This window comes from Anomaloglossus baeobatrachus, chromosome 2 (assembly GCF_048569485.1).
Source record: "Anomaloglossus baeobatrachus isolate aAnoBae1 chromosome 2, aAnoBae1.hap1, whole genome shotgun sequence".
NCBI classification, from domain to species: domain Eukaryota; kingdom Metazoa; phylum Chordata; class Amphibia; order Anura; family Aromobatidae; genus Anomaloglossus; species Anomaloglossus baeobatrachus.
In genome coordinates, this window is record NC_134354.1 from 723861668 (window position 1) to 723886088 (window position 24421).

General features: G+C 51.4%; 1 protein-coding gene across 1 annotated transcript in view; it reads right to left on the reverse strand.

Annotated features, from left to right (window-relative positions):
• The window catches only part of USPL1 (ubiquitin specific peptidase like 1), a 101194-nt gene that overhangs the window by 25366 nt on the left and 51407 nt on the right, over window positions 1–24421 (reverse strand). Inside the window, exons 5-7 of the mRNA XM_075337358.1 lie at window positions 13020–13109; window positions 9807–9936; window positions 7150–7275 (exon numbers count right to left, since the gene is read on the reverse strand). Of these exons, the coding sequence (XP_075193473.1) occupies window positions 7150–7275; window positions 9807–9936; window positions 13020–13109 (346 nt within the window). The remainder of the gene's footprint in view (window positions 1–7149; window positions 7276–9806; window positions 9937–13019; window positions 13110–24421) is intronic.

Genomic DNA, 24421 nt, shown 5'->3' on the forward strand with positions numbered 1-24421 from the left:
CTATGTTTCCTTCCTTCCTGCAATCTAGGTAGGAAAATGGGTTGTCGCTCAGTTCCCTTTAGGGACAAGTCTCAGCGCTATCTGTATTTTTTCAGAAACGACGACTTCCTCAGGTACGCACGTTCCTACGGGGAGTTTGTCTTCTCAGCACTCCGTACAAGCGGCCGTTAGAGCCCTGAGATCTGAACAAGGTTCTAATTGCTCTCCAGATGCCGCCTTTCGAGCCTTTGAAGGATGTCTCCCTTCCCGTTTTTCACGGGAAGTGGCCTTCTAGTAACGGTCTCGTCTCTTAGGAGAGTTTCCGAGCTAGCAACGCTCTCATACAAACTCCCTTCCTGGTCCTTCACCAGGACAGGGTAGTTCTGCGTCCGGTTCCGGAATTTCTCCCTAAGGTGGTATCCCATTTTCATATCAATCAGGATATCACCTCACCTTCTTTGTGTCCTCGTCCAGTCCATCAATTTCAGAAAGATTTGCATCTGTTGGTTCTGGTGAGAGCACTCAGGTTCTACTTCCCGCATGGCGCTCCTGCGCCACCCGGATGCACTCTTTGTCCTTGTCGCTGGTCGGCGTAAACAGTCGCAAGCTTCCAGATCCACCCTTGCTCGGGGGCTCGAGGAACTAATTCTTGAAACCTACAGTTCTACTGGGCTTCTGGTTCTCTCAAGGCCGAAGGCCCATTCTACCAGAGCCGTGGGTGCATCCTGGGCATTACGGCACCAGGCTACGGCTCAGCAGGTGTGTCAGGCACCCACCTGGTCGAGTCTACTTACTTTTACCAAGCATTATCAGATGCATACCTACGCTTCGGCAGACGCCAGCCTAGGTAGATAAGTCATTCAGGCGGCGGTTGGCCACCTGTAGGAGAGGGCCGTTTGACGGCCCTATCATGAGGTATTCTTTTACCCACCCAGGGATTGCTTTTGGACATCCCAATTGTCTGGGTCTCCCAATGGAGCGACAAAGAAGAAGGGAATTTTGTTTACTTACCGTAAATTCCTTTTCTTCTAGCTCCAATTGGGAGACCCAGCACCCGCCCTGTTTTCTCGGGGTTTTTCTGTTTTTTCGGGTACACATGTTGTTCATGTGGTATGGTTCAGTTCTCCGATGTTTCCTCGGATTGAATTGGTCTTTAAACCAGTTATTGGCTTTCCTCCTTCTTGCTTTGGCACTAAAACTGGTGAGCCAGTGATCCCACTGGGGGTGTATAGCCAGAAGGGGAGGGGCCTTACACTTTTAAGTGTAATACTTTGTGTGGCCTCCAGAGGCAATAGCTATACACCCAATTGTCTGGGTCTCCCAATTGGAGCTAGAAGAAAAGGAATTTACGGTAAGTAAACAAAATTCCCTTCTTCTGTGAAAGACGAGACAAAGAAACCTCCCTAAGTGGCTCAAAAGGGGGTTTCTGCAAGGCCGTGAGGACCAGATTAAGGTCCCAGGGATCCAGAGGCCGCCGGTAAGGCGGAATGATGTGAGATGCGCCCAGCATGAAGGTGCGCACCTGAGCCAGCCGGGCGATACGCCGCTGGAACAACACTGACAGAGCCGAGACCTGTCCCTTGAGGGAATTGAGGGATAGTCCTAGCTGCAGACCAGACTGCAGGAAGGACAGAAGGGTCGGCAGGGAAAAAGGCCAAGGGGCATGGCCGGAAGAACGACACCAGGACAGGAAAATTCTCCAAGTCCTGTGGTAAATTTTGGCCGAGGGAGACTTCCGAGCCTGAGTCATAGTGGAGAGGACTTCGGGAGGAATGCCGGAAGCCGTCAGTATCCAGGACTCAAGAGCCACGCCGTCAATCTGAGAGCTGCAGAATTCTGGCGGAAAAACGGACCTTGTGAGAGAAGGTCTGGGCGGTCCGGGAGATGCCACGGCACCTCTACGGACAGACGGAGCAGGTCTGGGTACCAAGCTCGCCTGGGCCAGTCTGGAGCAATGAGAATGACCCGACGGCCCTCCATTCTGATCTTGCGCAGGACTCTGGGCAAGAGAGCTAGAGGGGGAAACACGTAAGTCAGACGGAACTGGGACCAATCCTGAACCAGCGCGTCCGCTGCAAAGGCCTGAGGATCGTGGGAGCGAGCCACGTAAACCGGGGCCTTGTTGTTGTGCCGGGATGCCAATTAGATCCACTTCCGGAGTGCCCCACTTGCGGCAGATCGACCGGAACACTGCCGGATGCAGAGCCCACTCGCCGTTGTCCACGGTTTGACGGCTGAGATAATCTGCCTCCCAGTTTTCTACGCCTGGGTTGTGGACTGCGGATATGGTGGACTTGGAGTCCTCCGTCCACTGAAGGATGAGTTGAACCTCCAACATTGCCAGGCGGCTGCGAGTCCCGCCCTGGTGATTGACGTAGGCAACTGCTGTCGCGTTGTCTGACTGGACTCGAATGTGCTTGCCCGCCAACAGATGGTGAAAGGCTACGAGAGCTAAGAGCACAGCTCTGATTTCCAGCACATTGATCGAGAGGGCTGATTCGGACAGAGTCCAAGTGCCCTGTGCTCGGTGGTGGAGAAATACTGCTCCCCAGCCGGATAGACTGGCATCCGTGGTGAGGATCACCCAGGACGGAGTCAGGAAGGAGCGTCCCTGAGACAGAGAGAGGGGCCGAAGCCACCACTGAAGAGAGCTCCTGGTCTGTGGCGACAGAGCCACCAACCTGTGCAAGGAAGAAGTCCGCTTGTCCCAACAGCGGAGAATGTCCAGCTGCAGAGGACGCAGATGGAACTGGGCAAAGGGAACCACTTCCATTGACGCCACCATCTGACCCAGCACCTGCATGAGGTGCCTGATGGAATGACGGCGGGGCCTCAACAGAGAGCGCACCGCCAGATGGAGGGACTGCTGTTTGACTAAGGGCAGCTTGACAAGTGCCGGCAGAGTCTCAAATTGCATCCCTAGGTACGTGAGTTTTTGGGTCGGGGTCAGAGTGGACTTGGGCAGGTTGACAAGCCACCCGAGTGAACAAGAGTGGCAAGAGTGAGCGAGACACTCCGCTGACAGTCTGCGCTGGATGAAGCCTTGACAAGAAGGTCGTCCAGGTAAGGAATCACTGCCAACCCCTGAAGGTGCAGAACCGCAACCACTGCTGCCATGACCTTGGTAAATACTCGAGGGGCCGTGGCTAACCTGAAGGGGAGAGCCACGAATTGGAAATGTTCCTCTCCGATTGCAAAACGTAGCCAACGCTGGTGTGAAACTGCAATTGGCACATGCAGATAGGCATCTCTGATGTCGATGGATGCCAGAAAATCTCCTTGGGTCATTGAGGCAATGACTGATCGCAGAGACTCCATGCGAAAGTGCCGCACCTGAACATGCTTGTTCAGAAGCTTGAGATCCAGGATGGGCCGGAAGGAACCGTCCTTTTTGGGGACTAGGAAGAGATTTGAGTAAAAACCTCTGAACCGTTCCCTGGCGGGAACCGGTACAATTACTCCGTTGGCCTGCAAGGATGCCACGGCCTGAGAGAAGGCGGCGGCCTTGGAGCAGGGGGGAGTTGACAGAAAAAATCTGTTTGGCGGGCTGGAAGAGAACTCTATCCTGTAGCCGTGGGAGATGATATCCCGCACCCACTGATCGGAGACGTGTTGAAACCACACGTCGCCAAAGTGGGAGAGCCTGCCACCGACCAAGGACGTTGCTGGCTCGGCCAGATAGTCAAGAGGAGGCTGCCTTGGTGGCAGCAGCTCCTGCGGACTTTTGTGGACGCAGCTTCTTGCGCCAGGTGGGCTTCTGGTCCTTGGCTGAGTTAGTGGACGAGGCCGAGGGCTTAGAGGACGACCAGTTAGAGGAACGAAAGGAACGAAACCTCGACTGGTTCCTGCCCTGGACAGGTTTCCTGGTTTTAGTCTGTGGCAAGGAAGTACTCTTCCCGCCAGTAGCCTCCTTAATTATTTCATCCAGTTGTTCACCGAACAGCCGGGACCCAGCAAATGGGAGCCCAGCAAGGTACTTCTTTGAGGAAGCATCTGCCCTCCACTGTCGAAGCCACAAGATCCTGCGGATAGCGAGGGAATTAGCGGAGGCCACCGCAGTGCGGTGAGAGGCCTCCAGCATGGCAGACATGGCGTAGGCTGAAAAGGCTGAAGCCTGGGAAGTTAAGGTAACCAATTCAGGCATAGAGTCCCTAGTGAGGGAATGCATCTCCTCTAGGGAAGCAGAGATGGCTTTGAGAGCCCACACTGCTGCAAAGGATGGGGAGAACGAGGCCCCTGCCGCCTCATAGACAGACTTGGCCAGGAGGTCAACCTGGCGGTCAGTGGGATCCTTAAGTGAGGTGCCATCAGCCACAGATACAACTGTTCGGGCTGAGAGTCTAGACACCGGAGGGTCTACCTTTGGTGAGTGAGCCCACTCCTTGACCACCTCTGGTGGAAAAGGAAAACGGTCATTAGAAACACGCTTTGGGAAGCGTTTGTCAGGACAGGCTCTGGGCTTGGACACAGTAGCTTGAAAACTGGAGTGGTTAAAGAACACACTCCTTGTTCTCTTAGGCAAGGTAAACTGGTGCTTTTCTGCCAGAGAGGGTTGCTCCTCTGATACTGGCGGATTGAGGTCCAGTACAGAATTAATGGACGCAATCAAATCACTCACATCTGCATCACCCTCGGTCAGATCAATGGGGCACATGGAGGTAGCGTCCGAGCCCCCAGTAAAGACATCCTCCTCGTCCTGCGAGTCGGCTCGTGAATCGGAGCCGCGGGACGAGGAAGGAGAGGGGACCCTGCGTCTCCTTTTAGGAGGACGGGGTCTGGGAGCAGATGAAGAATCCTCTGTGAGCTCTGCAGAGCGAGCCGAAGCAGCAGAGGCGCCCTGAGAAGGGGGCTGATGCATGGTCAGCAGAGTCCGGGACAGCTGTCCCATGGAGTCGGCGAAGGACTGGGAGATAGACTTAGAAAACAATTCTACCCAAGCCGGGGGTTCAGCCACCGGGGCCGGAGCAGCCGGAGGGACCACTGGGGAGACTCCAGGCTGAGGCACGACCATGTTAGAGCAGGCATCACAATGAGGATATGTGCTCGGTTCAGGCAGTACGAGCTTACATGCAGTGCATATTGAGTACAGCCTTGCAGCCTTGCTCCTAGTGTGAGACATGCTGCTGAGGTGGAGGCTCTGCAGTAAAGAATACACTCCTTCAGAATGACCCCCAGAGAGTGTATAAGAAAGTCCACAACCAGAGGTTGTGGCTTACCAGACCGTTTTGTGTGCCCTCTGGATCCCACAGCTCGGACCCCCAGACAGGTTGCAGAGATGCAGCAGCCAGCGCCGATCAGTGTGAGAACGCTGATAAAATGGCGCCGGAGTGAGGAGGGGGGGGCGGGGCCTAGTCCAAGAGCGGGAACCGGAGGGCCAAGGAGATATACAGGGGAGGGAAAGTGTCCTCCCCTGTGCTGAACGGCCGGTGGGCGGCGCCGCACTGTCCCTCTGCATGACTGATATGCAGGGGCAGTGAAAACGAAAGTAGGCCGCAGCCGAAGCCGGGGCCTAAATTTTACAATGCGGCCGGCGCGCAGGCACCCTCGGCGCGGTTCTCTGGTGAAAACCGGAGAACTGGCCGAAAATGTCACAAAGGTTACATAACACACTCTCCCCAACATTAAAGTGCAAGGGACCCCCCTGACAATAACGTCTCAATACTTAGCTTGTGAGACGCAGGGCCAGGTCCCTGAGGGATGAGTGCTCCGTCCGGCAGGGTCCTGAAAGGGCTGGGGATGGAGACCGGTCTCCTGCAAAGCAGTGAGAACCGTGCTGGCTCCCACTTCAAGCCAGAGCCCGAGGGATGGTGAAGGAGCGCAGCATGTAAGGCTCCAGCCTTGAAATCAACCTTAACAACACCGCCAACACAGTGGGGTGAGAAGGGACATGCCGGGGGTCCAGGCTTGGACCCGCTTTTCTTCAAACTCTTTAAAATCAAAATCAGATGAGAATGTATGTGTGGATGTGTGCCTCCTGAACACAAAGCATTGAACTGGCTATATTTGGTTATCCAGGGGGTGTATATGCTAGGAGGGAGGAGCTACACTTTTTAGTGTAGTACTTTGTGTGTCCTCCGGAAGCAGAAGCTATACACCCATGGTCTGGGTCTCCCATAAGGAACGATGAAGAAAACTACACTGTGCGCACAATTCTTTACTGTATTTTGTAGTCCCTCAGGAGGCTTGAAACTGCGAACGTCTGAGCGCTTGTAGTATACAAAGCAATATCACAGTATTCCTACATATAGCAAAAATCACGTTCTGGCGTTCATAGGAGTAGGTCACGATAGGCATATTAGTGCGCCCAAAGGAGGCAGGGATGGGTAGACTGAACAGTATACCACCAAAGTGATTGAAAGCGCCATTTATCAGGTTAACAGCAGTCGGAGGAGCTCAACAGCACTCACGTATGCAGATGATAGCTGCACAACACAGCTATCACCATCTTTCTGAACCCACATTAAAATCTAGGAACAGGCATGATGTAAAGAGTTAAATACAGTTCTACAGCTCCAGAGCTTTTGCAATTCTCGCTTTTTTACAGCAGCTTTAAATGCATGAGACACCGGACGGCGGGGAAGAAACAGAACTAAAAGAAGGAGCTACTGATACAGTAGGGGTGCAGCCCAGGTACACGGGGCTCTCCTTAGAGACAGGCATCAACATCATTATTATTATTTTTATTATTTTATTATTTTTTTACACACATCCCGATCTTGGTGAAACATGTAATTTGAATGATTCACATTTTATGGAGATTTTTTCTGATTGTATGAATTTGATGTTCTATATATACTTTTTTTCTATGTAAAACGTCAGAGCTGACAACGTGGCACCCTTTTCCCGCCGGTTTTTTTCTGAAAAGGGATGTTCCTATGACGTCATTTTGACTACTTATGATGTGTCTGATCCCAGTGGGACAGATTTGATGTTGGTTTTATTCTGACGGTCCTGAGGAAGGGAGCAGGGGCTCCTGAAACGCGTAGACCCATATGAAAATAAAGTGACATTGGTCTCCATCATCTAAACGAGTGATCTGTTGGCGTGGCGATTTGAACACCCTTCTCCTTTACTCTCTGTTAGAGACAGGCATCAAAAGCCCACTTATTTGATGTGTCACTCTGCAAGATCAGATTTTTTTTTTTTGCGTATTGAAGAGAAACATCTTACTTTTCCAGAACCATTGCCCGTTTCTGCTTCGGATGTCGACATCGATTGCATGGCCCTAAATGTACAGCATTCAGAGGCAGCCATTCTGGAATTACCTTTGTGAAAGTAGTTAATGATTTTTGGCATCTACAAGAAAGAAAGCGAGAAAGAACAGACATTAGCATTAATATTGATAAAGCTTGATGAAATCCATGCATGTAATTAAAATATAATTATATTAAAAGCAAAGGCAGAAATGGAGTTGAGCGCAGCCCTGTGTCTGCCTCCTACGGACACGAAGCTAAAACTGATGGCATGGCTTGGTCGGTGGATGAATACTACTGAGGAGGAGCTAACTTTTTGCATAGTGTCAGCCTCCTAGTGGCAGTATCATACCCATGGTATCCTGTCTCCCCAATGAAGCGATAGAGAAATGGCTGCAATCCCCAGAGCTTCTGCAGTTCTACTGAATTTGAGGTCTAGGTAGCGAAATACATCTACATTTAACCCTGCAAGCAGTTCACAACCAAGAAAGGCCATCTATGGGGAAACTGAATAGCCCCCACTTATCAGTCCTTGGTTAGCCATATTGCAGTGCAGAGTCGTGGGCAGCTGCTGACAAATACAGTGGAACCTTGGTTTACGAGAACAATCCGCTCTGGGAGTGTGCTCGTAAACCAATGTACATGTCTAGCAAAGCAAGATTTCCCATAGGAAATCATTGCAATGCAGACAATTCATTCCACAACTTGTAGTAATATCCCATCCTGGTCCTCTATTGTGCCATCACACACACACACACACACACACACACACACACACACACACACACACACACACACACACACACACACCTCACTTATCCTCCGTTCACTCGTCATCCTGGTTCTTGCAGTCTGCTGGTAACCATGGCGGCCTTCAGCGGCTGTCGTTATGGGCATGAGCCGCTTGCCTCTGTGATTGGCCAGCGCACCGACGTCAGAGGCATGAGCCACTTGCCTCTAATTGGCCATGGCGCTGACGTCAGTGGCTCTGATTGGTCAGCATGCAGCAATTGAGAAGCACAGCGGCAGCTCCTGTATCGGTCACGCTGGTTACCGGATCCACATACCGACGAACTACAAGAACCCGGTAGGAGGCCGGCGAGGGAACGGAAGATATAGGAACATAATATGTGTGTGTGTGGGTGCATACGGAACCAGAAGTGTGTACAGTATTTGCTCATACAGCAAAGCTTGCTCATAAACGGAGTTACAAATTTACAGCAAGCTTTGCTCTTTTAGCGAAAAACTTGCACACCAAGTTACTCGTAAACCAAGGTTCCACTGTATGTGGGCACTATTCTCAATAAAAGTATAAGGGTACATGCCCACAATCTGGACATACTGTGTCCTGGAAGCAGCATGTCCTCTCCTTTGGATCAGTGAGTGCTCTCCGCAGGAATCGCAGCAGCCCGTGCCCACGTTCAGAGTTCGGAAAGTTGCGGTTTCTCAGTTGCAGCTCCGCAACAATAAACTAACATGGGGCTCAGATGGCCACACCGCAGGCCAATTTACACTGCTGGAAAAACAAGCACAATGGGCATGGCATTTCTAGAAATCTCATCCACTGTGCTTGTACTGTACAATGCAGCATTTTGGACAAATCGAAAACACACTGCATCCAATTTGCTGCAAACCCTGATCGTGAGCATGCAGCCTTAAGGCCACTTTACACACAGCAACATCGCTAGCGATGCCGCTGGTGAAAGCACCAGCCCCCGTCGGTTGTGCATCACGGGCAAATTGCTGCCCGTGGCGCGCAACATCATTAGTCTGTGTCACACTATACTTACCTTCCTAGCGACGTTGCTGTGGCCGGCGAACCACCTCCTTTCTAAGGGGGAGGTTTGTGCGGCGTCACTAAGCAGCCGCCCAATAGAAGCGGAGGGGCGGAGATGAGCAGCCGTAACATCCCGCCCACCTACTTCCTTCCTCATTGCCGGCGGCCACAGGTACGATGTTGTTCCTGCGGTGTCACACATAGCAATGTGTGCTGTTGCAGGAACGACGAACAACCTGCGTCCTGCAACAGCAACGATATTTGGGATTAGAATGACGTGTCAACGATCAACGATATGGTGAACAATTTTGATCGTTAGCGGTCGTTCGTGCGTTTCACACGCAACAACGTCGCTAACGAGGCCGGATGTGCGGCACGAATTCCGTGACCCCCAACGACATCTCGTTAGCGATGTCGTTGCGTGTAAAGCCCCCTTTAGTGTTGACTTTTTTTTATACTCTGTCATTGCCAGCATTGATCAAAACACCGATAAAGGGACCCTGACAGCTGATATACGGTCTCTGGTCTCGATGGCTTTTAAAGTGCGTTTTTCTCAGAAATGCCGCAGAGTTTTAGAGTCAAACATACCTGGCTGAAATCATACAGCCAGTATCTGACAAATGCTGCCCGTGGAAAAATGGACTTAAGCGGCATAGATGTGAGCAAAGGCTAACACAACTTATTTGCAATAATACAATAATTGGGCTTCTACTTTTACCAGCAATGGAAGACGTCGGCAGGAAATCAACCCCTGTGTTATCTGCATGATTTCTACAACACTACTAGTTTCAGTATCATGCAGAAAACACTGCCTGCTGTATTTATTTCCGGTGTGGCCCTGTGCGTCCGGCACTCACCTCTGCTGGTAGCTGTAGCCACAGACCTCGCACTTAAACTCCCACACGAACGAATGCATAAACAGGTTCTCAGTCTGGGGGTCCAGTCTAAGAAGTAAAGGGAATGCAAACACCGGGCTCTCCTTCTTCCCTGTGGGGAAACAACAAATAAAAACAAAAACAACAACCTGTTGTAAAATTTCAATAAAAACAGGTTTCTTAACATTATGCTGTGCACTTAACCCATTCAGCACCAGAAGGCAGCACATATATTATGTACAGTGATATGTAAGGAGACCTTACAGTGGTGGGCTGCAGGGTTTGGAACGGTTACTATGTTTTGCCCACATCTCATGATACCTGCATCCTTAGTGTATTGCACCAATATACTATGAAGCAGCATTGAATGTCTTTCAGTCTGTGCAAGTTCTCAAAAGCCTGACTTTTCACCTCAATCCATAATTAAAGAGGGTGTCCATGCTTTATTTTAAATATGGGCCCATGGTAGACTGAAATAAAATAAAAAAGTATACTCATTTATTAGACACACAATGTTGAGCAGAACTGCCGCCCGCTCCCTCCACCGGTCTCTTTGCCCTCTTTCCGCTCAGCAGGCATATGGCCGCTGCAGCCGTCAAGACTTGCTGTTCCACCGCTGCCACTGATTGAATGCAGCAGTCAAATGGCGTCTCCTGTAAGAAAAGAAAAGCGAGGAGACCAGCCGGGGTTCAGCTCAGATGTGAATACTCCCCCGCCAGCCCCCTCACCCTCCCCCAGTCTGCCATGGGCCCATTTTTAATGGGCAGCACCCAAACTCCTCCTAATGGCAGCCCTGTTCTGAAAAAAGAACCTAAAATTAGGAAGCATGGCGATAGTGACGGCTTTGGACAAGAGAATATGCCAACATTATTTGTTGTGTGTAACCTCGTCAAAATGTGTGCAATCCCACTGTACCCTACAAGTCCCAGTGGCCCCTCGCTTTATGTTCAGCTTACTACAGCTCCCCTTACTGTACCAGGATCGTCTACGACTAAGGTTTCTCCCATTATTACAAGTACTTTGCCTTCAATGTAAGAAGGGTCTCTGCGGAGACGTCTCCCAGCGAGGCGCCATTTACACTACAGCCCATTAGTTTCCGTACCTTGCAGTTGTCATTCTACTTACACTAGAACGCAGTCCGATATGTCCAAAAACGTTAAGTCACTTCTCAAGACACCTGCAATGAAGGGGGGGCCACCTAATTAAAAATAAACTGCACATGAAAGCTTTAATCCAATGTGACAGATGGCCTCCTAGTGCTGAACGGGTCAATATGTGGTCGCCAGCCTTGCATCCATATAGTCTACATTGGAAGACCAGCGGTAAGGCTTATATATGAAGGATTCCATAATGGAGGGGATGGAAGAGCTCAGCTAATAGTATGTTAGCCACGGTGCACGAGCTTGGACTGGAGTGACACGTTACCCCAACATGATACTAATGTCAGCCTAGGATAAATTACTGCCAGCCACAAAGTAATAAAAAAACCAAAACAAACAACAAAAAACTGGTATGTAAACAAATATAAATGGACCAAAGCAAGTAACATCATGGCTGAAATTACTGGACAGCAAAAACTAGACCACAAAGCTCAAGGGAACATTAGACACTAATAATGTCAGCTCTTTGGGGTTTTCCCGTTATTGTAGCCCCAGGCATCATAATAATAAAATAATAATATTAATGTCTTCTACAAGTGTCTCAAAGAATTCATAATGCCTGTTCTCCAGTGCTAGGTTAGGTTTTTGGGGTTGTTTTTTTGGGAGGTGGGGGGGGGGGGGGAGGGCATTGGTAAGGCCACGTTCACACGTTGAGTATTTGATGAGTTTTTACCTCAGTATTTCAAGACAAAACCAGCAGTGGGTGATAAATATAGCAGTGGTGCCCGTGTTTCTATTACATTCTTCCTCTGATTGTTCCGCTCCTGATTCGGTCTTCAAATACTGAGGAAAAAAACCTCACCAAATACTCAACGTGTGCATGAGGCCTAAAGGGCAAGACTGCTATAGCAAACCTTCCCTATTGTAATAAAGGAGTGTTCCAGTTTCAGAAATCTCCATGTCTGCAGATTTTTTAAATTTAACTTTATTCACCCTCCCCCGGCTCAGTCCACATCGTTGCCCCCAGTGTCTGTAGCCCCCGTTATTACATCTACGACACTGAAGCTAATCATGGAGTACAGGGGCTCTTATAAAGTTGACTACACAAGCTGCTCGGAGCCGTGGAACTCACCGATTGACTGCAGCACAGTCCAAACGACATCAGGACTGCAGACAATAACAGGAGCAGCGGTGAAGTCTCGGTGTGGACCCGGGGAAGAGGAGTAAAGAATAGTATTTTTAAAAAAACAATGCAGTTGCAGGACCAGAGTTTCTTGAAACCAGAAAATCCCTTTAAAGAAACTCATCAGCACAGGATGACATGTACAGGCACTCAGGCATCAAGGTGGGGTTACCCATTTAAATCCACCTGCTTGTTTCCCCTCTATCTCCAACCTCCTGACTTCGGTGATTGACAGCTCTAACTTCGTAGAGCCCGAAAAGGTAAGCGATAGATAGAAACCCAGCAGGTGAGATGGTGTATTTAAATGATTGGCCCCGCCATGTGTGAACAGTCATCCTGTCCGGATAGTCCCTTTAAGCATCACCCCATAATCTCTCCTCTACTGAAGATGAAATGATCCAGGAGAAAATAGCAAACTAGTGAAAGGACAGAAAATTGTCCAATAATGTGTGTCTTTACGCCTGATATTGTACAGAAGTGAGGTGGTGACACAGCCACGGTCCCCACACGGAGTGTATAAGTGGCTCTTCACCGCTTCTGCCGTGACAATGTAGCTTCTGGCTTCCAAACTCCACTTTTGAAAGGGCCACACTTTTCTCTGTGAGAGTATATAATTCTCCACAGTGGTCACCGATCGTTCTTTAGATCTATATCACCGTGTCATATCAACTATCACGGATCACTTTTAAGACGGTGGTAAATGGTTTATCAGAAGTGCATATAGGGGATTTTAGGATTCGCCGCTTCCAAAAGTTTAGTGGCCTATACTACGGGAGGGCAGGGGAGGCAAAAGGTAGCTTTAGTTGCCTACTAAATTAGATTTTAGTGATAAGTATTGTGCAGTCCAAATAAAATTTACATATATGCCAGCGCACATTAAATCTGGGAAGTCTTCTCCGCTGGTGTACGTACCCAATTTGCATTTCAAAAGTGGTTGCAGTTTTTCAAAGATGTTCATTCTGAGCTCGTGCAGACACTTCTCATACTTCGGTCGCTTGTGATCTATGAAAAGGTGGAGAAGATTAAACAAATCCTCAAATGCCAGCATAAGGCAACAAATTAAAAAGTTTTAAAACCTAAATACAATTAACGCGAAAAAACGTAAAAAAGAGATTTTTGTTTACTTACCGTAAATTCTTTTTCTTATAGTTCCGACATGGGAGACCCAGACCATGGGTGTATAGCTTCTGCCTCCGGAGGACACACAAAGTACTACACTAAAAAGTGTAGCTCCTCCCTCCGAGCATATACACCCCCTGGATGACCAAATCTAGCCAGTTTAGTGCAAAAGCTGAAGGAGGACATCCACCCACAAGTAGAGAGAGTAAAACCCGGAATAACCGGAACCTCTGTCTACAACAACAGCCGGTGAAAACACACGGAACAAGAACTGCCAACAGGCAACAGGGAGGGTGCTGGGTCTCCCATGTCGGAACTATAAGAAAAAGAATTTACGGTAAGTAAACAAAATTCTCTTTTTCTTCATCGTTCCTTATGGGAGACCCAGACCATGGGACGTCTCAAAGCAGTCCATGGGTGGGAAATAAACAGAAAACTGAGAAGTAGGCAAAACCTAACTTCACAAATGGGCGACAGCCGCCGGAAGGATGCGTCTGCCCAAGCTCGCATCTGCCGAAGCATGAGCATGCACTTGGTAGTGCTTCGAAAAGGTGTGCAGACTAGACCAAGTGGCAGCCTGACAGACCTGCTGAGCCGTAGCCTGGTGCCTGAAAGCCCAGGAGGCACCGACAGCTCTGGTCGAGTGCGCCTTAATCCCCGGCGGGGGAGGCACCTGAGAACATTGGTAGGCATCGGATATGGCCGACCTAATCCAACGAGCTAGGGTCGGTTTAGAAGCCGAGAGACCCTTGCGCTGACCTGTGGTCAGCACAAAAAGAGAGGTGCACCGCCTAAGAGCAGCGGTGCGTGACACATAGATCCGGAGCGCCCGCACCAAATCTAAAGTATGCAACGCTTTCTCAAAGCGATGCACAGGGGCCGGACAAAGGGAAGGCAATGAAATGTCCTGGTTAAGGTGGAAAGGAGACACCACCTTAGGGAGAAAGTCCGGAGTCGGACGGAGAACCACCTTGTCTTGGTGAAAAACCAAAAAGGGTGACTCCGAAGAGAGCGCAGCCAAATCAGAGACTCTCCTGAGAGAAGTTATGGCCACCAGAAAGACCACTTTCTGTGAAAGTCGAAACAAAGAAACCTCCCTAAGAGGCTCAAAGGGGGGTTTCTGTAAGGCCGTGAGGACCAGATTAAGGTCCCAGGGATCCAAAGGCCGCCGGTAAGGTGGAATGATGTGAGATGCGCCCTGCATAAAGGTGCGCACCTGAGCCAGCCGGGCGATACGCCGCTGGAACAACACTGACAGAGCCGAGACCTGTCCCTTGAGGGAATTGAGGGATAGTCCTAGCTGCAGACCAGATTGTAGAAAGGACAGGATGGTCGGCAAGAAAAACGGCCAAGGAGCATGGCCGGAAGAGCGACACCAGGACAGGAAAATTCTCCAAGTCCTGTGGTAAATCCTGGCCGAGGAAGACTTCCGAGCCTGAGTCATAGTGGAGATGACCTCGGAAGGAATGCCTGAAGCCGTCAGGATCCAAGACTCAAGAGCCACGCCGTCAATCTGAGAGCCGCAAAATTCTGGCGGAAAAACGGACCTTGTGAGAGAAGGTCTGGGCGGTCCGGGAGATGCCACGGCACCTCTACGGACAGACGGAACAGGTCTGGGTACCAAGCTCGCCTGGGCCAGTCTGGAGCAATGATTATGACCCGACGGCCCTCCATTCTGATCTTGCGCAGGACTCTGGGCAAGAGAGCTAGAGGGGGAAACACATAGGCCAGACGGAACTGGGACCAATCCTGAACCAGCGCGTCCGCTGCCAAGGCCTGAGGATCGTGGGAGCGAGCCACGTAAACCGGGACCTTGTTGTTGTGCCGGGATGCCATTAGATCCACTTCCGGAGTGCCCCACTTGCGGCAGATTGACTGGAACACTGCCGGATGCAGGGCCCACTCGCAGCTGTCCACGGTTTGACGGCTGAGATAATCTGCCTCCCAGTTTTCTACGCCTGGAATGTGGACTGCGGATATGGTGGACTTGGAGTCCTCAGTCCACTGAATGATACGTTGAACTTCCAACATTGCTAGGCGGCTGCGAGTCCCGCCCTGGTGATTGATGTAGGCAACTGCTGTCGCGTTGTCTGACTGGACTCGAATGTGCTTGCCCGCCAACAGGTGGTGAAAGGCTACGAGAGCTAGGAGCACAGCTCTGATTTCCAGCACATTGATCGAGAGGGCTGATTCGGACGGAGTCCAAGTGCCCTGTGCTCGGTGGTGGAGAAACACTGCTCCCCAGCCGGATAGACTGGCATCCGTGGTGAGAATCACCCAGGACGGGATCAGAAAGGAGCGTCCCTGGGACAGAGAGAGGGGCCGAAGCCACCACTGAAGAGAGCTCCTGGTCTGTGGCGACAGAGCCACTAGCCTGTGCAAGGAAGAGGTCCGCTTGTCCCAACAGCGGAGAATGTCCAGCTGCAGAGGACGCAGATGGAACTGGGCAAAGGGAACCGCTTCCATTGACGCCACCATCTGACCCAGCACCTGCATGAGGTGCCTGATGGAATGACGGCGGGGCTTCAACAGAGAGCGCACCGAAAGATGGAGGGACTGCTGTTTGACTAAGGGCAGCTTCACAAGTGCCGGCAGAGTCTCGAATTGCATCCCTAGGTACGTAAGTTTCTGGGTCGGGGTCAGAGTGGACTTGGGCAGATTGACAAGCCACCCGAATTGAACAAGCGTGGCGAGAGTGAGCGAGACACTCCGCTGACAGTCTGCACTGGATGAAGCATTGACTAGAAGGTCGTCCAGGTAAGGAATCACTGCCAACCCCTGGAGGTGCAGAACCGCAACCACTGCTGCCATGACCTTGGTGAATACACGAGGGGCCGTGGCTAACCCGAAGGGGAGAGCCACGAATTGGAAATGTTCCTCTCCGATTGCAAAACGTAGCCAACGCTGGTGTGAAACTGCAATTGGCACATGCAGATAGGCATCTCTGATATCGATGGATGCTAGAAAATCTCCTTGGGTCATTGAGGCAATGACTGATCGCAGAGATTCCATGCGAAAGTGCCGCACCTGAACCTGCTTGTTGAGAAGCTTGAGATCCAGGATGGGCCGGAAGGAACCGTCCTTCTTGGGGACTAGGAAGAGGTTTGAGTAGAAACCTCTGAACCGTTCCCGGGCGGGAACCGGTACAATTACTCCGTTGGCCTGCAAGGATGCCACGGCCTGAGAGAAGGCGGCGGCTTTGGAGCAGGGGGGAGTGGACAGAAAAAAATCTGTTTGGCGGGTTGGAAGAAAATTCTATCCTGTAGCCGTGGGAGATGATATCCCGCACCCACTGATCGGAGACGTGTTGAAACCACACGTCGCCAAAGTGGGAGAGCCTACCACCGACCAAGGACGTTGCTGGCGCAGCCAGATAGTCAAGAGGAGGCTGCCTTAGTGGCAGCGGCTCCTCCGTTCTTCTAAGGACGCGGCTTCGTGCGCCAGCTGGGTTTTCGATCCTTGGCTGAGTTAGTGGACGAGGCTGAGGGCTTAGAGGATGACCAGTTAGAGGAACGAAAGGAACGAAACCTCGACTGGTTCCTGCCCTGGACAGGTTTCCTGGTTTTAGTTTGTGGCAAGGAAGTACTCTTCCCGCCAGTAGCTTCCTTAATAATTTCATCCAGTTGTTCACCGAACAGCCGGGACCCAGCAAAGGGGAGCCCAGCAAGGTACTTCTTGGAAGAAGCGTCTGCTTTCCACTCTCGAAGCCACAAGATCCTGCGGATCGCGAGGGAATTAGCGGAAGCCACCGCCGTGAGTGAGAAGCCTCCAGAATGGCAGACATGGCATAGGATGAAAAAGCCGAAGCCTGGGAAGTTAAGGCAACCATTTCGGGCATAGAGTCCCTGGTGAGGGAATGCATCTCCGCCAGAGAAGCAGAGACGGCCTTAAGAGCCCACACTGCTGCAAAAGACGGGGAGAACGAGGCCCCTGCCGCTTCATATACAGATTTGGCCAGAAGGTCAACCTGGCGGTCAGTGGAATCCTTAAGTGAGGTGCCATCCGCCACAGATACAACTGTCCGGGCTGAGATTCTAGACACCGGAGGATCTACCTTTGGTGAATGAGCCCACTCCTTGACCACCTCTGGTGGAAAGGGAAAACGGTCATCAGAACTACGCTTTGGGAAGCGTTTGTCAGGACAGGCCCTGGGCTTGGTCACAGTGGCCTGAAAACTGGAGTGGTTAAAAAACATACTCCTTGCTCTCTTAGGTGAGGTAAACTGATGTTTTTCTACCAGAGAGGCTTGTTCCTCTGACACTGGTGGATTGAGGTCCAGTACGGAATTAATGGACGCAATCAAATCACTAACATCCGCATCACCTTCAGTTAGATCAATGGGGTACATAGAGGTAGCGTCCGAGCCCACAGTAAAGGCATCCCCCTCGCCCTGCGATTCAGCTCGTGAATCAGAGCCGTGGGACGAGGAAGGAGAAGAGTCCCTGCGTCTCCGTTTAGGAGGACGGGGTCTGGGAACAGATGAAAAATCCTCTGTGAGCTCTGCAGAGCGAGTCGGAGCAGCAGAGGCGCCCTGAGAAGGGGGCTGATGCATGGTCAGCAGAGTCCGGGACAGCTGTCCCATGGAGTCGGCAAAGGACTGGGAGATAGCTTTAGAAAACGATGCTACCCAAGCCGGGGGTTCAGCCACCGGGGCTGGAGCAGCCGGAGGGACCCCTGGGGAGACTCCAGGCTGAGGCACCGCCATGTTAGAGGAGGCATCACAATGTGGATATGTGCTCGGTTCAGGCAGTATGAGCTTACATGCAGTGCATATAGAGTAAAGCCTTGCAGCCTTGCTCCTAGTGAGAGACATGCTGCTGAGGTGGAGGCTCTGCAGTAAGGAACACACTCCTTCAGAATGACCCCCAGAGAGTGTACAAGAAAGTCCACAACCAGAGGTTGTGGCTTACCAGACCGTTTTGTGTGCCCTCCGGATTCCACAGCTTGGACCCCCAGACAGATGCAGAGCTGCAGCAGCCAGCGCCGATCAATGTGTGAACGCTGATAAAATGGCGCCGGAGTGAGGAGGGGGGGCGGGGTTTAGTCCAAGAGCGGGAACCGGAGGGCCAAGGAGAAATACAGGGGAGGGAAACATCTCCTCAGAGAGGAGTGTCCTCCCCTGTGCTGAACGGCCGGTGGGCGGCGCCGCACTGTCCCCCTGCATGACTGACATGCAGGGGCAGTGAAAACGAAAGTAGGCCGCAGCCGAAGCCGGGGCCTAAATTTTACCATGCGGCCGACGAGCAGGCACCCTCGGCGCGGTTCTCAGGAGAAAACCAGAGAACCGGCCGGAAATCACAGCAAAGTTAAATAACACACTCTCCCCACAATAAATGTACAAGGGACCCCTCACTAACGTCTCAATACTTAGCTTATGAGACGCAGGGCCAGGTCCCTGAGGGATGAGCGCTCCGTCCGGCAGGGTCCTGAAAGGGCTGCGGATGGAGACCGGTATCCTGCAAAGCAGTGAGAACCGTGATGGCTCCCACTTCAAGCCAGAGCCCGAGGGATGGTGAAGGAGCGCGGCATGTAAGGCTCCAGCCTTGTAAAATCAACCTTACCAGCACCGCCGACACAGTGAGGTGAGAAGGGACATGCCGGGAGTCCAGCTTGGACCCGCTTTTCTTCCAACTCTTTGAAATCAAAAATCAGATGAGAATGCATGTGTGTGTGACCTCCTGAACACAAAGCATTGAACTGGCTAGATTTGGTCATCCAGGGGGTGTATATGCTCGGAGGGAGGAGCTACACTTTTTAGTGTAGTACTTTGTGTGTCCTCCGGAGGCAGAAGCTATACACCCATGGTCTGGGTCTCCCATAATGAACGATGAAGAAAATAAATGACCCTCTGAATAAACTTTTCACAATTTAAAAAAAAAAATAAAAAAAGAAATAACATTCTTTTTTGCTGCAGTGCATTTCACACTTCCAGGCTGATCTACAGTCCAAATGTCACAATGCCAAGTTAATTCCGAATGTGTAAACCTGCTAAATCTGCAGGGGGTTGAATACTACTTGTAGGCACTATATATACAGTTAGGTCCAGAAATATTTGGACAGTGACACAAGTTTTGTTATTTTAGCTGTTTACAAAAACATGTTCAGAAATACAATTATATATATATAATATGGGCTGAAAGTGCACACTCCCAGCTGCAATATGAGAGTTTTCACATCCAAATCGGAGAAAGGGTTTAGGAATCATAGCTCTGTAATGCATAGCCTCCTCTTTTTCAAGGGACCAAAAGTAATTGGACAAGGGACTCTAAGGGCTGCAATTAACTCTGAAGGCGTCTCCCTCGTTAACCTATAATCAATGAAGTAGTTAAAAGGTCTGGGGTTGATTACAGGTGTGTGGTTTTGCATTTGGAAGCTGTTGCTGTGACCAGACAACATGCGGTCTAAGGAACTCTCAATTGAGGTGAAGCAGAACATCCTGAGGCTGAAAAAAAGAAAAAATCCATCAGAGAGATAGCAGACATGCTTGGCGTAGCAAAATCAACAGTCGGGTACATTCTGAGAAAAAAGGAATTGACTGGTGAGCTTGGGAACTCAAAAAGGCCTGGGCATCCATGGATGACAACAGTGGTGGATGATCGCCGCATACTTTCTTTGGTGAAGAAGAACCAGTTCACAACATCAACTGAAGTCCAGAACACTCTCAGTGAAGTAGGTGTATCTCTCTATAAGTCAACAGTAAAGAGAAGACTCCATGAAAGTAAATACAAAGGGTTCACATCTAGATGCAAACCATTCATCAATTCCAAAAATAGACAGGCCAGAGTTAAATTTGCTGAAAAGAAGGGAATTTTGTTTACTTACCGTAAATTCCTTTTCTTCTAGCTCCTATTGGGAGACCCAGCAATTGGGTGTATAGCTTCTGCCTCCGGAGGCCACACAAAGTATTACACTTTAAAAAGTGTAACCCCTCCCCTCTGCCTATACACCCTCCCGTGCATCACGGGCTCCTCAGTTTTGGTGCAAAAGCAGGAAGGAGGAAACTTATAAATTGGTCTAAGGTAAATTCAATCCGAAGGATGTTCGGAGAACTGAAACCATGAACCAAAAGAACAATTCAACATGAACAACATGTGTACACAAAAGAACAACAGCCCGAAGGGAACAGGGGCGGGTGCTGGGTCTCCCAATAGGAGCTAGAAGAAAAGGAATTTACGGTAAGTAAACAAAATTCCCTTCTTTGTCGCTCCATTGGGAGACCCAGACAATTGGGACGTCCAAAAGCAGTCCCTGGGTGGGTAAAAGAATACCTCGATAAAAAGAGCCGAAAAACGGCCCCCTCTTACAGGTGGGCGACCGCCGCCTGAAGGACTCGCCTACCTAGGCTGGCATCTGCCGAAGCATAGGCATGCACCTGATAGTGTTTCGTGAAAGTGTGCAGACTCGACCAAGTAGCCGCCTGACACACCTGCTGAGCCGTAGCCTGGTGCCGCAATGCCCAGGATGCACCCACGGCTCTGGTAGAATGGGCCTTCAGCCCTGAAGCAATCGGAAGCCCAGAAGAACGGTAGGCTTCAAGAATCGGTTCCTTGATCCACCGAGCCAAGGTTGACTTGGAAGCCTGCGACCCCTTACGCTGGCCAGCGACAAGGACAAAGAGCGCATCCGAACGGCGCAGGGGCGCCGTGCGAGAAATGTAGAGCCGGAGTGCTCTCACGAGATCTAACAAGTGCAAATCCTTTTCACATTGGTGAACTGGATGAGGGCAAAAGGAAGGCAAGGAGATATCCTGATTGAGATGAAAAGGGGATACCACCTTAGGGAGAAATTCCGGGACCGGACGCAGAACCACCTTATCCTGGTGAAACACCAGGAAGGGGGCTTTGCATGACAGCGCTGCTAGCTCAGACACTCTCCGAAGTGATGTGACTGCCACTAGGAAGGCCACCTTCTGCGAAAGGCGTGATCGAGAGACATCCCGCATCGGAGAGGTTTTGGCTGCCAGTGAAAGAGAGAAGTTCCTGTCTAGGGACGTCGACCTCCTGTCCCATTTGCGGAGAATGTCCCATTGAAGTGGACGCAGATGAAACTGCGCAAAGGGAACTGCCTCCATTGCTGCCACCATCTTCCCTAGGAAGTCCATGAGGCGCCTCAAGGGGTGTGACTGGGTCCGAAGGAGAGAGTGCACCCCTGTCTGCAGCGAACGCTGTTTGTCCAGCGGAAGCTTCACTATCGCTGAGAGAGTATGAAACTCCATCCCGAGGTAAGTCAGTGATTGGGTCGGTGTCAATTTTGACTTTGGGAAATTGATGATCCACCCGAACCTCTGGAGAGTCTCCAGAGCAATGGTCAGGCTGTGTTGACATGCCACCCGGGAGGGTGCCTTGACTAGGAGATCGTCTAAGTAAGGGATCACCGAGTGGCCCTGAGAGTGTAGGACCGCCACCACGAATGCCATGATCTTGGTGAAGACCCGTGGGGCTGTCGCCAGGCCGAAAGGCAGTGCCACAAACTGAAGGTGTTCGTCCCCGATGGCGAAACGCAGGAAGCGTTGATGCTCTGGTGCAATCGGCACATGGAGATAAGCATCCCTGATGTCGATTGAGGCTAGGAAGTCTCCTTGGGACATCGAGGCGATGACAGAACGGAGAGATTCCATCCGGAACCGTCTGGTTCTCACGTGTCTGTTGAGCAGTTTGAGGTCCAGAACGGGGCGGAATGATCCGTCCTTTTTTGGCACCACGAACAAGTTGGAGTAAAAACCGCGACCACGTTCTTGAATGGGAACGGGAATCACAACTCCTTCTGCCTTCAGTGTTCACCGCCTGAAAAAGTGCATCGGCTCGCTCGGGGGGGCGGAGATGTTCTGAAGAAACGAGTCGGAGGACGAGAGCTGAGCTCTATCCTGTAACCGTGCGACAGAATGTCTCTCACCCATCGGTCTTGGACATGTGGCCACCAGGCGTCGCAAAAGCGGGAGAGCCTGCCACCGACCGAGGATGCGGTTTGGGGAGGCCGAAAGTCATGAGGAGGCCGCCTTGGAGGCGGTTCCTCCGGCGGTCTTTGGAGGACGTGACTTAGACCGCCATGCAGAAGAGTTCCTCTGGCCCTTCTCTGACCTGTTGGACGTGGAGGATTGGGACCTGGCTGAGGGCCGAAAGGACCGAAACCTCGATTGAATTTTTCGTTGCTGAGGTTTGTTTGGTTTGGACTGGGGTAAGGACGAGTCCTTACCCTTGGATTGTTTAATAATTTCATCCAATTGCTCGCCAAACAAACGGTCGCCAGAAAATGGCAAACCGGTTAAGAACTTCTTGGAAGCAGAGTCTGCCTTCCATTCGCGTAGCCACATGGCCCTGCGGACTGCCACCGAATTGGCGGACGCTACCGCTGTACGGCTCGCTGAGTCCAGGACGGCGTTCATGGCGTAGGACGAAAAGGCCGACGCCTGAGAAGTCAAAGACACAACTTGCGGAGCAGAGGTACGTGTGACTGCATTAATCTCAGACAGACAAGCTGAGATAGCTTGGAGTGACCACACGGCTGCAAAGGCCGGAGCAAAAGACGCGCCTATGGCTTCATAGATGGATTTCATCAGGAGCTCTATTTGCCTGTCAGTGGCATCCTTGAGCGATGAACCATCTGCCACTGATACTACGGATCTAGCCGCCAGTCTAGAGACTGGAGGATCCACCTTGGGACACTGAGCCCAACCCTTAACTACGTCAGGGGGGAAGGGGTAACGTGTGTCATTAAGGCGCTTAGTTGTCCGGAAATGCTCTGTGCTTCTGGACAGCATCTCTGAAGTTAGAGTGATCGAAAAACGCACTCCGTGTACGTTTGGGAAACCTAAACTGGTGTTTCTCCTGCTGTGAAGCCGACTCCTCTATAGGTGGAGTTGGGGGAGAAAGATCTAGCACCTGGTTGATGGACGCTATAAGGTCATTTACTATGGCGTCCCCTTCAGGTGTATCAAGATTGAGAGCAACGTCAGGATCAGAGCCCTGAGCTGCGACCTCCGCCTCATCCTCCAGAGAGTCCTCATGCTGCGACCCCGAACAGCGTGATGAAGCCGGGGAAGGTTCCCAGCGAGCCCGCTTAGCCGGTCTGGGACTGCGGTCCGTGTCGGAGTCCTCCCCGTGGGACCTAGGTGTCACCCCAGGAGCACTCTGCTGCACCGACCGAGAGGGGCCTGGGGGCGATTAACTCACAGTGCCCGGGGCCTGTGTGACCGATCTGGACTGCAAGGCTTCTAGCATCTTAGCCGACCATCTGTCCATAGACTGAGCCATGGATTGTGAAAGCGACTCAGAGAGTTTCTCAGCCAAAACTACAAACTCTGTCCCTGCCACCTGGACAGTGGAAGCCGGCGGTTCTACCTGAGCCGAGGGTCCCACCAGTGCCCGAGGCTCCGGCTGAGTGAGTGCCACAGGGGCCGAGCATTGCACACAGTGAGGGTAGGTGGAACCTGCAGGTAACATAGCCGCACAAGAGGTACAGGTTGCAAAATAAGCCTGTGCCTTGGCACCCTTGCTCTTTGCGGACGACATGCTGTAGTCTCCTCTGAGAGTGATCACTGAGGGTATATAGCCAAAAGTAAACAACCCGGCCGAACAGAGAAAATATATACAAATATATATATATATATATATATATATACACACTTTGGCACCCAAGGGGGGCCAGCACCGGGTAACCGGTGTGGCTTACCGACCGCCCAAAGCGGTTGTGTGTCCACCAGATTCCCTGCCTGGGCCTCCCAGAGCTGTAGAGCTCGTTCTGAAATCCTCCACCGGCAGAAGTGATTGTAAATATGGCTGCCAGAGTTCTCAGGGGAGGAGGGAGCCGTGGGCGTGACTAATAAAGTGCGGGAATCTGGTGCCCCACAGTGCTCAGTGAGGGGGGAGGAGAACACCTAAGTATGCTCCAGCCCTCACTGCCGACGTCCAGTCGACAGTCCCGCCCTTACCCCTGACTGGCAGGCCCGGGGGCGGGAGTTATGGTACTAGGCCGCAGAAGCCGGGGACTAAATTTAATAACGCGGCCGGCAAACAGGCGCAGTCGGCGCGGTAGTCCCGGTCGTCACAAAAAAACAGCAGCCGCTGCAGCGTCTGTAACACAGGCGCACCATGCACCGTCCCCAAGGGGACACAGAGTACCTTATAGATGCAGGGCCTGTCCCTGATGATACTCAGTCTCCTGTCCGTCAGATTCCCCCAGGGGCTGCGGAGGGAGCC